We start from the raw sequence: 16,184 nt of genomic DNA, 5'->3' as shown, positions 1-16,184 counted from the left end.
AATTGATGCTTTTGAACTGTGGTGTTGGAGAAGACTCTTGAGAGTCCCTTGGACTGCAAGGAGATCCAACCAGTCCATTCTGAAGGAGATCAGCCCTGGGATTTCTTTGGAGGGAATGATGCTAAAGCTGAAACTCCAGTACTTTGGCCACCTCATTCGAAGAGTTGACTCATTGGAAAAGACTGTGATGCTGGGAGGGATTGGGGGCAGGAGGAGAAGGGGACGACAGAGGATGAGATGGCTGGATGGCATCACTGACTCAATGGACGTGAGTCTGAGTGAACTCTGGGAGTTGGTGATGGACAAGGAGACCTGGCATGCTGTGATTCATGGGGTCACAAAGAGTGGGACATGACTGAGCAACTGAACTGACTCACTGAGGGATAAATATGTCCCCAACCACCCTGAGCCCCTCTCTCTGTCCACTTTCTAACAGCTTATTTCCCATTATAATTACTTTCCTTTTGAGCTGGAAATCTCTCCTCCCCGCCTTAAGCTTCTATTGCCGAGGCTACTCTTACTTTCTTTCTTTTCAATATTTGTTATTTTTTAATTGAAAGATAATTGCTTTACAATATTATGTTGGTTTCTGCTATACATCAACATGAATCAGCCATAGGTATACATGTGCTCCTCCTTCTTGAAACTGCTGCTGCTAAGTCGGTTCAGTCGTGTCTGACTCTGTGCGACCCCATAGACGGCAACCCACCAGGCTCCCCCGTCCCTGGGATCCTCCAGGCAAAAATACTGGAGTGGGTTGCTATTTCCTTCTCCAATGCATGAAAGGGAAAAGGGAAAGTGAAGTTGCTTAGTTGCGTCTGACTCTTAGCGACCCCATGGACTGCAGCCTACCAGACTCCTCCGTCCATGGGATTTTCCAGGCAAGAGTACTGGAGTGGGTTGCCAGTGCCTTCTCTATTCTTGAAACTACTTATTTTTTTAATTTATTTATTTGGCTGTGCTGGGTCTTAGTTGTGGCACAGGGATCTTTTCGTTGGGACCTGCAAACTCTTTGTTGTGGCATGTGGGGTCTAGTTCCCTGACCAGGGATCGAACTCTGGCCCCCCCTTCATTGGGAGCACGGAGTCTTAGCCGCAGACCACCAAGGAAGTCCCTGATCCTATTTTCAAGAGAGATTCAGAGCAAGTCCAATTTGCCTTCCACGTGACAACAGTCATGCTCTCTATCTAAACTGTTCTGGTTTGGCCTGAACAACCCAAGGTACTTTGCCATTCTTTGTGTAATTTGACTTTCAATTTTCTTCATTCTGATTCTTTTCTTCTAAGTGAAGTCTGTTTGGTCTTTTTTTTTTTTTTTTTGTATTAAAAAATGACACCTGAAATAGTCATAGTACTCAGTGTGGTTTGACCAACTCAGAACTCATGATTTCTAGACATTTTTCTCCTAACTACAAGGACTGTGGGCTTCCCAAGTGGCACTAGTGGTAAAGAACCCACCTGTCAGTGCAGGAGAGACAAGAGATGTGAGTTTGGTCCCTGGGTCAGGAAGATCCCCTGGAGGAGGGCATGGCAACCCACTCCATTGTTCTTGCCTGGAGAATCCCATGGACAGAGGAGCTTGGTGGGCTACAGTCCATGGGGTTGCAAAGAGTCAGACATGACTGAAGCGACTTAGCAACCACACAAGCATAAGGGCTGAAAATACATATCTTTTTGGGTGGCCCAGTCACATTCAACTCATAGTCATTTAAAAATCCCATGTTTTTTTTTACACGTGCTGTTAAAATCATGTGTCCTCACATAGTTTGTTTTTTTACAGCCACATGACTTTATGGGGCTGCCCATGTGGTGCTAGTGGTAAAGAACCTGCCTGTCAACGAAACTAACAAACATATACTGTAAATCAACTATGGTGCTGCTGCTGCTGCTAAGTCACTTCAGTCGTGTCCGACTCTGTGCGACCCCATAGACGGCAGCCCACTAGGCTCCTCTGTCCCTGGGATTCTCCAAGCAAGAATACTGGAGTGGGTTGCCATTTCCTTCTCCAATGCATGAAAGTGAAAAGTGAAAGTGAAGTCGCTCAGTCGTGCCCGACTCTTAGTGACCCCATGGACTGGAGCCTACCAGGCTCCTCCGTCCATGGGATTTTCCAGGCAAGAAATCAACTATACTCCAATACAATTTTTAAAAATATTAAAAAAAAAAAAGTGTTCAAATCACATGAGTCAAAGACCAAAGATGAAAGAAAATAAAGCTTGGGGTGTGGGTGGAGGGTACACGTAGATGGGTCTAGCAGAGACAGGTACCAGGAGAAGGGCAGTGGAAACAGCTGTGGGATTGGCGAGTGTCTGGGTGGTTGTAAAAATGTTGGTCAGTGGTGTCTGAGACTGACACCAATCCATTAATTGATTTTCTTTAGGGAAGACAGTTTCCCACAACTCTAATCACCACATTTCCATCCTGTCTACCAAAATATCCTGAGAGATTTGGCCAAATATCTAGCTGAAAATCAGATACCCCATGTTCCCTGATTGAGCAGACTAATAACCTTAATTAAACAGAAAATGTGTTGAACTTCATCTGGCCTAACTTGGCCCCTGTGAACCTGTGCCAGTCACCTGTGACTGATGTCTGATTTTTAAAAAAATATTTATTTATTTGTTTGGCTGCACCGGGCGTTAGTTGCAGCATGCAGGATCTTCGATCTTCATTGCCACATGCAGGAATTTTTATTTTGCAGCCATGCAGGTGATGTCTGATTTCTCATCCACGTGACTCCCCCTGAGTTGGTCCCTAGGGAGAGAGCCAGGAGAAAGCCTCTTGGAGGACTGACCTCATAAAATGTAACGGTGGGTAATTGTGAAATATGACATAGAAAAGATTTTCTCTTGCTCAGAAGATGTCAGCTGGGTTAAAAGGAGCCCTCATGGGGCACTGTCTGGCTGTTACAGCAGAGTGGTTAAGAGCCAGGCCTGGGAGTCAGATTACCTAGATGCAAACCCTGCCTTTCTCAGTCAATTTCTTCGTGACTTTGAACAAAAAGTTGGCTTTCCTCAACTATAAAAGGGAGATCAAATGCCTATATCTCGGGGCAATATGTATTTGAAGTAAATGAAATAATGTATGTCCAGTGCTTGGCACATAGTATGCATTTGATAAGTGTTATTATTTTTCTAGAACAAATTGTTTTCATCACAAAGACTCTCACACCTGCTAATTTCTTGCCCTCATGTGGTCTTGTCATTTTCTCTCATACTTCGTGGAGCAGCACCCCCCCTTTTTTTTTTCCTGTTACAGCAACTGAAGAACAAAGGGAATAAAGTATCTGGAAGCAGCACTATGAATTCTTTTGATTAAAGTGATACTTTTTTTCCTCCCATTTTTGGAGGCCTGGAGTCAGCTAGCCAGGCTGATGTGAAGAAAGACTTGTGGCGTGAGTGAGCTGGGTACAGGGCTCCATGCCTGCAAAGTCACCCCACCCCCAAGTCTGCGGTGAAGGCTGTGGGTGGACCAGTGACAGGAGGCATTCTTTCTCAGTGCTGTACGTGACATCCCAGGCAAATGGACAGCGTGAGTCTTTGTGATTTTGCAACGTTTCATTGTTACTTAGCACTTTAGATTAGCAACTGTCCAAAGCGGATGCAGCAGCTAATGTTTGGAAAGTGATGTTATTTTGTCAGCTTGTATAAGTTACCAGTGGACCAAAATTTGCACTTCATTTGTAAATTAGAGGAGTAGAATGAGTCCCTGAGCCCTCTGAATTTGGAAATCTTCCCTACCATCCCAGCCATTCATCATACACCATGATATCTAAAATTCCGTTTGGTAATCCAGGGTCACTGGAAATACCCATTAGATTTTCCCACACGTTTGGATCAGTGCAGGTATGAATAGATCAGGGCTAAGGCTAAGATTTGCCCTCAAGACATTTTGGGGGCTTTCTGAAGGTTTCTAGTAAGCAGTCATGTATTAATTAAAGCGTCTGCCTGCAATGCGGGAGACCTGGGTTCGATCCCTGGGTCGGGAAGATCCCCTGGAGAAGGAAATGGCAACCCACTCCAGTATTCTTGCCTGGAGAATCCCATGGACGGAGGAGCCTGGTGGGCTACAGTCCACGGGATTGCAAAGAGTCGGACACGACTGAGCGAATGACTTAACTTAACTTGACTTAAGCATTCTTCTGGGAGATGGAGTGGTCAAGACATTGCCCGCCTCGGTCCTTATTCTCCTGTATGAAACAAGGAGAGCCTGTTTCAGGAAGAGATGTGGAGATGGTGCATTGTTAATGAGAATAACATGCCCTCTGTGGCCTCCTCAGGCGTGGAGCTGGGCCATGAGCTGGGAACACCTGCTCTTATGTGCTGTATGTTTCAATCCATTGAAAGATCTTAGTGCAAAATCAAGCATGGAATGATGTTCTGTGGTTTTCAAAGAGGTTCCTACGGGGTTTGAGTTGGATAGGCCAGGCCAAGAACAAACTCATTCATCTGTGACAGATATAACTAGACTCCAATGTCTGGTCTGGGAAAGCTGGACGTGTTTTACAGAACCCACAATGCTTGGGATCCTCATTTAGAACATTTATAACATTAGTCTGGCCCCAAATCGAGCTGACCTCACAACTGTCGAGAGGGTAAGTGTGTTTGGGTCTGTATGTTTATGCCATCTAGTGAAATCATCACGTTTGCTCTCTAGAAACCTGCAGATCAATTTGCTGCATCTCTAAGTCATTTCCCCTGTAAGGCCAACTCAGTAACCTCATAAAAAAAAAACAGCTCATATCTCCAAGCCTAACTTTTCTCAGTTCCTCTGGATAAATAAAGTTTCTCTGTGAATCAATTAGAGGAATCTCCATTTTTTTTAAATATCAAAGAATTGGATTAAAATGGATTGTGCAGGAAATGCTGTCACAAAAAAGGCCAACAAAAAGAAGACATGCTTAATTATTGAGTGGAATATTCATAATTTTTCATATCTATCAGCTCAGTGTGTCCCTAACATGTTTTTAAGATGTACAAAAGGAACACATAGCTCTTCTTTTTTTTTTTCAGGAAAGCAAAACAAATGCCCATATAATCCTTGTTTTTGAATACTTCATTTCTCTTCAGTTGAACAAAATAACACCATTTCTTTTTCAATTCTCTCTTTTTTAGGGCTACCCTCCACCCAACCATTGTGTAAAGAAGTTCATTTAAAGGTAAACCCTGCAAGACCTTGAGAAAAGTTTTGCTACTATAATCATAAATGATTACTAGTTCCTGCCTTCTCTGCAGTTAATCATGGATTTCTGGTTTTTCAGTCAGGATAAAGAAAGTTTAAATGTCTCCAGGAGCTCTCAGAGACCAGCAGGCTTACCATATTTTCCGAGGAGTGCTCTCTCCTAGTCAGGACGTTTCTGAGTGCCACCTTTAAGTACACCCGTTGTTGACCTGAGTGAAAACTAGACGTACGGGTGTTGGAGTAGGAAGTTAATAGGTATGTCCAAACCTATTATTTCCAATAAGCCTTTATGAGGCCTTTCTTCTGAGTTAAGATAGCTGGGGGCTTGAATTTGACCAGTAGTAGGAAACGGACTTGCCATGGTAGCGTGAGACATCCTGGTTTTTAAAAGAAGATGGATCAGAGAATGAAGGCTGGACTCTTTGAAATACCCATGCCCTTCCTTCCTGTCATCTATCTCTCTTTCCACCTTACCTTTTCCTCTTCTCTTTCTGGCACAGTTTCTCCTCTCCCTCCCCTCCGTGTCTCTGTCTCTCACTTTCTCCTCCTGAATGTTATCTTGACTATTTTCTCCCAGATCAAAGGTAGAGTGGACCATTTGATTAATTGCCGTGCAGCAGAACCCTTTGCCTCCTTGACACACAAGCCAAGGAGACAAAGGGCGCTCTTTAGAAGTCTTGAGCTGTGTGGGTGCAGGGTGTAGAATTCATAAGCCTGAGAGCATGGGGCCCTCCCAGCAGGGATGTGAAGGTCCCTGGACCCTGCCAAAGAATAAAGTTGCTACTGCCGCACTTTGTGTTGAGCCATATTTGCATTTGAGGAAAAAGCATACAACCCCAGCTATTAAGCCATGTGGACTACACAAGTTTGATTTAAAGTGTGAAAAAAAATCTTTTCACTTCCATGTGTGGAAATCAGTAGCACGATGGTCGACAGTCAGGAATGATGACTGACAGTTTGATCTTTTCTTTTCCGTGCTGTGAAAAGTCCTCAGAATTGCACTGTCCCATCCAGGCATCACTAGTCCTGTGTAGCTATTTTCATTCAAATTAGTTAAAATGAAGTAAAATTTAATATTTTGTTCCTGAGTCACATTAGTCTCATTTTAAGTATTCAGTAGCTATATGGTGGTATCAGTTACTCTATCAGACCGTGTAGGTAACATAATATTTCCATCTTTGCAGAAAGTTCCTCAGGACAGAACTGTTCTTAATCCTTTGTTCTCTTAAGCCAGGTAGGTTAGAGGAGGCCATGGACTGCTCCACAATAGAAAGCTGAGTAGGATTTCAGAACTGGCTGAACACAAAGAAAAAGAAAACAGAATGCCATGTTAAAATAAAGAGAGGTGGAATGGGTTGATACAAATGAGATGCTGTTTGGGAAGTTGTTTTAGAAGTTGAGAAGATACACCTATACATATATTTATATATACATAGATACACTGATACAATTATAGGTGGAATTATGACAGTTATTGTGATTATTTCTAAGAGAAGAATGCTCAGCTGTGGATGAAAGCTTAGCCAATGGCTGTGTGCTTTCTCTACTCATCAGAACTAAAATTCAGGGTTGACCCTCCTAACCTAGGCTAGGTCTCAAGTGAGGAACCCCACCTTCTTTGTAAGGCTAACAGTTGCTTTGAGTAATTGAGATGTGCTTAAATTCCCAAAGGGAATTTTTTCCCAAAGATCATCTTCCCTAGATCCTAACATGGGTCCAGGGTCACTTACTACCTTCAGGTAGTGAAAATGATGATTTTAAAGCAAAGATCTTCTTTAGCCTAACCAATAATCTTCCTCTTGAATTGAACATAGATCTGAACATAGGTCTGAACATAGATCAGACCTCACTCTCAAGTTCACTCACGGTTCAAGCCTGATTTGAATGTTTGTCAGTCATGCAGAAAAGACCCTTGGGCTACTCTGCCCAGTGTCATGATTACAAAGACACAGACTAAGATAATGGATTCTCGTCTCCTGGCTTGCACAAGGCAGGCTTTTCCAAGCCAGGTGGCGGTATCATTGAGATCCAGTGTCCCTCAAAGCAAGAACACTGGGTTCTTCAGAGACGTCAGCTTTGGCCGCTGTACTGTGACTTCCTAAATTCGCTAATGATCCTGCCCTTCCTCTCCTCCCCCCGGGCACTTTCGTTTGCTTTTCAACCCTTTTGGCTCTGACCTCTTGGCGGTTACAAAACTAAATGGGTAAGAGGGCTGGGGGATAATCCACCAAACCCTCATCAAGTCTTAAGGATTTAGGGATTGGTGTCTGCGTGCCGGGTCCTTCTTACCTGTTCCTCAGTGAAACACGTGGGAAGGCAGTCTGAGCATCACATGCTCTGGTAAAATCTGAGCTAAAAGTTAAGGGAGTCTCACTTCCTTGTTGGAGGATGAATGGAGTTTGTGATGAACCCAGAAGAAGCGATCAGAGGTTTAATCAGCACATACGTGAGCCTGATTCTTCGCTGGTAATGATTAGAACTTTCCATCAACACATTTGTTACTAATCAACAAATATTTATTGAGTGCGTCTTCATCAGATGTTGAGGTATAACGAGGGAACTTATCGTCTATTTGTCAAGTTTTGAACAGATCGATGATATGTTATGATTCACAAACTTTGGAAGTCTCAAACGTTTTGTGTTGAGTATTTTAAAGGTTTTATTTGTATCACCAAATGTGAAAAGTGAAATGTGAAGAAAGATTGTGGAGGGGGGACGGTCCCTTCTTATCTCTGTTTCCTGGGTCTGGGATGAACTGCGGGAAAAAAATAGATCATTTGAAGGATGGGTCCATTATAAACAAAGTCTGAAAATGAAAATTAAAATGGTTTTTAACGACCTGGCTGTTTCTGCATTGATTAGTTGTTTGTTGAAATAGGAAGGCCATGCCAGAGCTTTCTCTCACATTCCTGGGATCTGAATTTACATGTCTGGTGTCTGCTTTCAGAGCACCGTCAAAACTTGCTTGTCATTTGCCTTATCACTTCATTGCCAACAACTGGTGTAGCTGAGGGAAGAATCTCTTTCAGGGAGGCGAGGGACCTTGGAAGTCATCTGTTTTCACTTCTTTACCTTCTGAGTGAGACATCTGAGGTCCAGAGAGGTGAAGCACCTCCCTGCAGGTGCACAGCTTCCTGGGCTAGAAGCTGAATGACTGACATTCTGCTTTCCTCTCTCTCTCTTTTAAATCTGGCTGTGCCAGGTCTTAGTTGCAGCATGCGGGATCTAGTTCCCTGACCAGGGATTGAACCCAGGCCCCCTGCATTGGGAGTGCAGAGTCCTAACCACTGGACCCCCAGGGAAGTCCGTGCCTCTCTTAACTAGGTTCTCCACCAGCTTGATTTGCCCTGTGTTTAAAACCATCCCACTGCTGATCTGTGAAGGAGTGATGGTTAAGGAAATATGAAGGCACATCTTTTGGATAGCTTTTCAGGCCAAAGCAGAGAATTGTTTCTAGAATCTGAGACAGCAACATTTCTAAACAGAGACGTCAAGCTTCTGGATTCTGAGTAGTTTCCCAGTTTGATAAAATGGGCTCTCCTAGCTTTACCTCCTTGAAGAAAGGCTGCTCTATCAGGAACAGTTTGGATAACACAATTCAAAAGCAATACAGCACAGTGATGAAAGTACAGATTCCAGAGCCAAGCTGGGTTCATAATCCTGGCTCTGACATGTACAGGTTGTATGACCTTGGACAAACCACTTAATTGCTCTGAACCTCAGTTTACCCCTGTGTAAACTGGGGATAATGATAACAGTAGTATATTCCTCAGTCGAATCAGTATGTTTTAAAGCATTTAGAGTGGTGCCCTGGCACATTACTTAAGTGTTAGCTATTTTTATTACTGGCACATTACTTAAGTGTTAGCTATTTTTATTATGCATGTATGCTAAGTCGCTTCAGTCATGTCCAACTCATTGCGACCCCATGGACCATAGCCCATCAGGCTCCTCTGTCCATGGGATTCTCCAGGCAAGAATATTAGAGTGGGTTGTCATGCCTTTCTCCAGGGGATCTTCCTGACTCAGGGATCAAATATGGGTCTCCTGCATTGCAGGCGGATTCTTTACCATCAGTGCCACCTGGGAAGCACCACCCACCTCTCACTTTTTTCTGTATTTACTTGGCCAAATGCAATGTACTATGTCCCCTATTTATTTCCTACATAAAACTATAAGAAACAAAGCAGGAAAAGCATAAGAAATCAAGGAAGTGATGTGATTTGAAAGTGTCAATTCATCATCCCCTTAATTGGCCTGACACATCACTAGAATAATCTGCTGCTGCTGCTGCTGCTCGTCGCTTCAGTCGTGTCTCACTCTGTGCGACCCCACAGACGGCAGCCCACCAGGCTCCCCTGTCCCTGGGCTCCTTCAGGCAAGAACACTGTAGTGGGTTGCCATTTCCTTCTCCAATGCATGAAAGTGAAAAGTGAAAGTGAAGTTGCTCAGTCGTGTCCGACTCTTTGCAACCCCATGGACTGCAGCCTACCAGGCTCCTCCATCCATGGTATTTTCCAGGCAAGAGTACTGGAGTAGGGTACCATTGCCTTCTCCGTAGAATAATCTACTATGGCCTAAACCATGAGGTATTAGAATTATCAGAGGCTTGAGAGGTCACCTGACCCATCTTGCTGGCTTAGGAAAGAGCCTGAGGCCTAGAGAAGGACCCACAATCTTAACGGTCAGGTTCAAGTGCTTGCTGTCCACCAGTAGCCTGGCCATAGTGGTCTGAAAACAAGACATTGCCTGAAAACAAGACATTGCCTGAAAAGGGGGGAGGTGGCTGAGACATTTAGTGGATCCTAGAAAGGAAAAGGAAGGACTTATTCCAGTTGTTAGAAAGACTTGCCACTGAGGAGTGGTTCAGTGAAAGGAGGGAAAGGACTATGCTTTCCTGAGTCACACTGTTCCTCTCCTCCTGCCCCGTTTCTGAGCCTGCCTGTTGGTTTATATTTCAATTGCATCTGGTGGTGGCAGTGGCAGAATTTCTGACTCAGGTCCCCACAAAGCATAAACAAAGTTCCTCTTCGTTGAATGGGGTTCTCTCATGTCTCCTCAAGTTTGCACCCACAAGCTTCAAAGAGAATTAGGTGTTCTTCATCAAGCATCTGGTGCTTCCCTAGTGTCTCAGATGGTAAAGAATCTGCCTGCAATGCAGGAGACTTGGGTTTGATCCCTTGGTCGGGAAGATCCCCTGGAGGAGGGCATGGCACCCAGCTCCTGTATTCTTGTCTGAAAAATTCCATGGATAGAGGAGCCTGTCAGGCTACAGTCCATGGGGTCACCAAAGGTTAGACATGACTGAGTGACTAACACTTTCATCAAGCATCTAGCTGACATATCAACAGAGCCAAGTTCTCAGCCAGGTTCCCAGTGGGTCAGGACCCCACTTTTCAAGACAGTGACATGGATGAGCAAAATAATGACATGGATGAGCTGTCATAATGAGATGACACATTTTAGTGATTAACTTCATTTGGGCTTGTATTGCCATTTTTATTGTGAAATAAATAATACAGTCAAAAGAGTATATGCCATATATTTATAATTAACGACAAATAAAAAATGAATACCTAGTATCTACCATTCAGGTTTTAAATTAGAACATGTTAATATTTCCTTATAAGGGCTAGACCAAAAACTCCATGAGGTTGTGTGTATATTGTATATAATATGTCTTTACACACGTATATAAACATATATATATATTTAGTATTTGGCACTATCGTGCGTGTGTGTGTATATATATATTATATATATAGTATATATTCATACATATACTTTAGTATATAATAAATTGCTTAAAGAGGTTAAGCAATTTGACCAAGGTTCAGTTCAGTTCAGTTCAGTCACTCAGTCGTGTCCGACTCTTTGCGACCCCATGAATCGCAGCACGCCAGGTCTCCCTGTCCATCACCAACTCCCAGAGTTCACTCAGACTCACGTCCATCGAGTCAGTGATGCCATCCAGCCATCTCATCCTCGTCCCCTTCTTCTCCAGCCCCCAATCCCTCCCAGCATCAGAGTCTTTTCCAATGAGTCAACTCTTCGCATGAGGTGGCCAAAGTACTGGAGTTTCAGCTTTACCATCATTCCTTCCAAAGAAATCCCAGGGCTGATCTCCTTCAGAATGGACTGGTTGGATCTCCTTGCAGTCCAAGGGACTCTCAAGAGTCTTGTCCAACACCACAGTTCAAAAGCATCAATTCTTCGGCGCTCAGCTTTCTTCACAGTCCAACTCTCACATCCATACATGACCACTGGAAAAACCATAGCCTTGACTAGACGGACCTTTGTTGGCAAAGTAATGTCTGTGCTTTTGAATATGCTATCTAGGTTGGTCATAACTTTCCTTCCAAGGAGTAAGCATCTTTTAATTTCATGGCTGCAGTCACCATCTGTAGTGATTTTGGAGCCCAGAAAAATAAAGTCTGACACTGTTTCCACTGTTTCCCCATCTATTTCCCATGAAGTGATGGGACCCGATGCCATGATCTTAGTTTTCTGAATGTTGAGCTTTAAGCCAACTTTTTCACTCTCCTCTTTCACTTCCATCAAGAGGCTTTTGAGTTCCTCTTCACTTTCTGCCATAAGGGTGGTGTCATCTGTGTATCTGAGGTTATTGATATTTCTCCCGGCAATCTTAATTCCAGCTTGTTCTTCATCCAGCCCAGCATTTCTCATGATGTACTCTGCATATAAGTTAAATAAGCAGGGTGACAATATACAGCCTTGACGTACTCCTTTTCCTATTTGGAACCAGTCTGTTGTTCCATGTCCAGTTCTAACTGTTGCTTCCTGACCTGCATACAGATTTCTCAAGAGGAAGGTCAGGTGGTCTGGTATTCCCATCTCTTTCAGAATTTTCCACAGTTTATTGTGATCCACACAGTCAAAGGCTTTGGCATGGTCAATAAAGCAGAAATAGATGTTTTTCTGGAACTCTCTTGCTTTTTCCATGATCCAGCGGATGTTGGCAATTTGATCTCTGGTTCCTCTGCCTTTTCTAAAACCAGCTTGAACATCTGGAAGTTCACGGTTCACGTACTGCTGAAGCCTGGCTTGGAGAATTTTGAGCATTACTTTACTAGTGTGTGAGATGAGTGCAGTTGTGAGGTAGTTTGAGCATTCTTTGGCATTGCCTTTCTTTGGGATTGGAATGAAAACTGACCTTTTCCAGTCCTGTGGCCACTGCTGAGTTTTCCGAATTTGCTGGCATATTGAGTGCAGCACTTTCACAGCATCATCTTTCAGAATTTGAAATAGCTCAACTGGAATTCCATCACCTCCACTAGCTTTGTTCATAGTGATGCTTTCCAAGGCCCATTTGACTTCACATTCCAGGATGTCTGGCTCTAGGTGAGTGATCACACCCTCGTGATTATCTGGGTTGTGAAGATCTTTTTTGTACAGTTCTTCTGTGTATTCTTGTCACCTCTTCTTAATATCTTCTGCTTCTGTTAGGTCCATACCATTTCTGTCCTTTATCGAGCCCATCTTTGCATGAAATCTTCCCTTGGTATCTCTGATTTTCTTGAAGAGATCTCTAGTCTTTCCCATCCTGTTGTTTTCCTCTGTTTCTATGCATTGATCGCTGAGGAAGGCTTTTTTATCTCTTCTTGCTATTCTTTGGAACTCTGCATTCAGATGCTTATATCTTTCCTTTTCTCCTTTGCTTTTCACTTCTCTTCTTTTCACAGCTGTTTGTAAGGCCTCCTCAGACAGCCATTTTGCTTTTTTTGCATTTCTTTTCCATGGGGATGGTCTTGATCTCTGTCTCCTGTACAATGTCACGAACCTCCATCCATAGTTCATCAGGCACTCTATCTATCAGATCTAGTCCCTTAAATCTATTTCTCACTTCCACTGTATAATTGATATAAGGGATTTGATTTAGGTCATACCTGAATGGTCTAGTGGTTTTCCCTACCTTCTTCAATTTAAGTCTGAATTTGGTAATACGGAGTTCATGATCTGAGCCACAGTCAGCTCCTGGTCTTGTTTTTGCTGATTGTATGGAACTTTTCCATCTTTGGTTGCAAAGAATATAATCAATCTGATTTCAGTGTTGACTATCTGGTGATATCCTTGTGTAGAGTCTTCTCTTGTGTTGTTGGAAGAGGGTGTTTGCTATGGCCAATGCGTTCCCTTGGCAAAACTCTGTTAGCCTTTGCCCTGTTACACGGTTATAAGAGACAGATCTGGAGTTGAAACCAGGCCTGTCTTAAGGTCTGAAGGCTTAATCACTCTACCCTGTTGCCTAATCTTTTATATCCCTTTGCTGTCCTCGCTAACCTTTAGTAGAGTATTCAGTGCATGACTGGCATGTCATCAGGACCAAAGCCAGGCTTGGCTCACTGAGAATCTGCAGGTACAACAAGGGCCACGGACTCTGGCGTGCTGCAGCCCATGCCTAGTAAAGAACTGAGTGTGCCCATCTGTCCCCAGTTCTGTGTTCAGAGACATCTCAGTGGGTGCTTGAAATCCTCCGTGATGGCAGCATTTCCACAAGGCAACTGCTATAAATCATGGGTCTCCTTTCCTCTCCCTGAGAGTGGATATGCCGGAACAATAGCCTGGGACTCCTGACCTGAAAGATACAATCTTCTTGGGTCTCTGGGGCCAGGGACAGGCTGTAAGGTGAGGTGAAAACAGAATGTTCAGCGGGGTATGGGGTGAGAGGGCACAGGCCATGCAGTGTTTCTCAAAGTGAGGCCCTGGGGAACGCATAAAAAATGCTGAGTCCCGATGAGTACATACTGGATAGCACAGGGAACTCTACTCAGTGCACTGTGGTGACCTGAATGGGAAGGAAATCCAAAAGGGAAGGGATATATGATACGTATGGCTGATTTGTTTTGCTGTACAGTAGAAACTAACACAGCATTGTAAAGTAATAAAACTCCAATAAAAATTAATTTTTAAAAATGCTGAGCCCCAGCCTCCCTGCCCAGAGATTTCTGTCCATTGATCTGTGCTGGGGCCTAAATATCTGCATTTTAAGAAATTTAAAAAAAAATTTTAACAGTAGCGCTTTGTTGGTCATCTTTTTAAAATATAGCAGTGTATACAGGTCAGTCCCAAACTCCCAATTTATCTATCCCTCCGTCTCACACTTGCCTCTTGGTAACTGTATGTTCATTCTCAAAGTCTGTGGGTCTGTTTTGTATATAAGTTCATTTGTATCTATTTTTTAAAAAAATTCCACGTATAAGAGAATATCAGCATTTTTAAGTGCCCCCGGTAATTTTCATGCACACTAAACTTTGACAAGTAGTCCAGTGCTTCTCAGACTTTAACAAGCATACAAATCACCTCAGGAAATCTTGTTAAAAAGCGGACTCTGATTCAGTAGGCGTGGCCGGGGCCTGAAATTTCACAGTCAGAACAGGCTTCCAGGTGGTGTCCGTGCCACTGGTCCAGGGATCATACTTGGCAGAAGAAGCAGGTCCAACTCTCTTGTTTTACAGATGAGGAACCTAAGAAAGTCTTCCTTGGGCTAAGAGACTTCAGTTGGGGAGGGTGAGGGATGACCTGGGAGATTGCAATCGACACATATGCACTCTTGATACTACGTATTAAATAGATAACTAATGAGAACCTACTGTTATGGCTCAGGGGACCCTACTCAGTGTTCTGTGGTGACCCATGGTGTGCTCCATTGCAGCCAACTCTTTGTGACCCCATGGACTGTAGCCCACCAAGCTCCTCTGCCCTTGGAATTTTCCAGGCAAGAAAACTGGAGTGGGTTGCCATTTCCTCCTCCAGGGGATCTTCCTGACCCAGGGATTGAACCCAAGTCTCTTGTGTCTCCTGCATTAGCAGGCAGATTCTTTACCATCAGTGCCACCCGAGGTGACCTAAATGGGAAAGAAATCCAAAACAGAGTGAATATAAGTATAGTTATAGCTGATTCACTTTGCTGTACAGTAGAAACTATGCAACATTATAAAACAACTATACGCCAAATAAAAATTAATTTTAAAGAAATCAGAGAGAGACTTACCCAGTTAATCATTTGACAGCTGTTTCCCGAATACAGTGAGGGAGATACCAAAGAGCATTCCTCTTTGATGTAACAATAAAAATAGGAGTTTTTATTAGATACCTGTTATGTGAGAGATGCTGAGTTACCAATATTAGTCATGCATGAAGCATGCCCTCAAATTGCTTCTAGTCTGATACAGGAAATAAGGTGTTTCATATCTGAAGTAAACAAAGGATGGAAGGAGTAGGGTGTGGTGAAAAAAGGGCAGGGCAGGAGAACTGGAGCTGATTTTCTGGAGAAGTGATTTAAACTTTTTGGAACTCCAGCTTTTTCTGAAAACCTTTCAAAGACAGGGATACCAAAGAACATGTCTAGAGTTAGGATTCTATGAACTGTAAGAGGTGTTTTTTTTGTTTGTTTTTTGTTCTTTTTTAATCAAAAGCTGAAAACTGGTGACCCATGGATCAGATTTCCCATGAATTTTATTTTATTTTATTTTTTTTTGGTTTTTAAGAAAAAAGTTATACTTACTGATTTCATTATTTTAAGTAAAACTTAAATGTTAGAATAGGCCAGAACACATCATCAGAACCCTTTACTACAAGCCCGAACCACCAAGTATTAAAGCTGCAGGAGGCCTAAGACATCCCCTGACCGACCCTGATATTGTCTTTAAAAATCTTGAACCAACTTTGAGAAACTGGGACATCTTACAGAGAAATCATTATTTTTGCCTTCTCTTGAAAATAAGAACACCTGGCAATCCTGGACTTGTAATGATGTCCATCAAAATCTGGCTAGAGCTGAGTGAGTTTCCCCCTTTTATTGGGGCCTGAATGTTCCAGGTTCGCGACTGTTCCCATCTCCCGCACCTTGCATATACATCTGAGCTCACCCAATTCCTTCATTTTCCATTGCCTGTCGGCTCCTCCCCGAGGCAGTGGGTTTACCTTAAGTGTGTAGTAAGACTGGGAAAAGAAGCCAGTGGAGCTGGAGTTGTCCCACACTTGTGC

General features: G+C 43.3%; 1 protein-coding gene, 1 long non-coding RNA gene and 1 other non-coding gene across 3 annotated transcripts in view; 1 reads left to right on the top strand and 2 right to left on the bottom strand.

Moving 5' to 3' along the window:
* Positions 1 to 5,793, bottom strand: part of NRBF2 (nuclear receptor binding factor 2) — a 280,817-nt gene extending 275,024 nt beyond the window's left edge. The window contains exon 1 of the mRNA XM_061405095.1: positions 5,655 to 5,793. Within this exon, the coding sequence (XP_061261079.1) occupies positions 5,655 to 5,778 (124 nt within the window). The 5' untranslated portion in view covers positions 5,779 to 5,793. The remainder of the gene's footprint in view (positions 1 to 5,654) is intronic.
* The window catches only part of LOC133240393 (uncharacterized), an 80,988-nt gene continuing 69,308 nt past the window's right edge, over positions 4,505 to 16,184 (top strand). Inside the window, exons 1-2 of the long non-coding RNA XR_009734218.1 lie at positions 4,505 to 4,593; positions 5,114 to 5,157. This is a non-coding gene — a long non-coding RNA (uncharacterized LOC133240393). The remainder of the gene's footprint in view (positions 4,594 to 5,113; positions 5,158 to 16,184) is intronic.
* TRNAG-CCC (transfer RNA glycine (anticodon CCC)) lies at positions 8,410 to 8,482 on the bottom strand. Its single transcript has one exon. It is a non-coding gene; the product is annotated as a tRNA-Gly (tRNA).

Source organism: Bos javanicus, chromosome 28, assembly GCF_032452875.1.
Source record: "Bos javanicus breed banteng chromosome 28, ARS-OSU_banteng_1.0, whole genome shotgun sequence".
NCBI classification, from domain to species: Eukaryota; Metazoa; Chordata; class Mammalia; order Artiodactyla; family Bovidae; genus Bos; species Bos javanicus.
The sequence above is the reverse complement of the archived record's forward strand: the minus strand, read 5'-3'. Positions and strand labels throughout refer to the sequence as shown.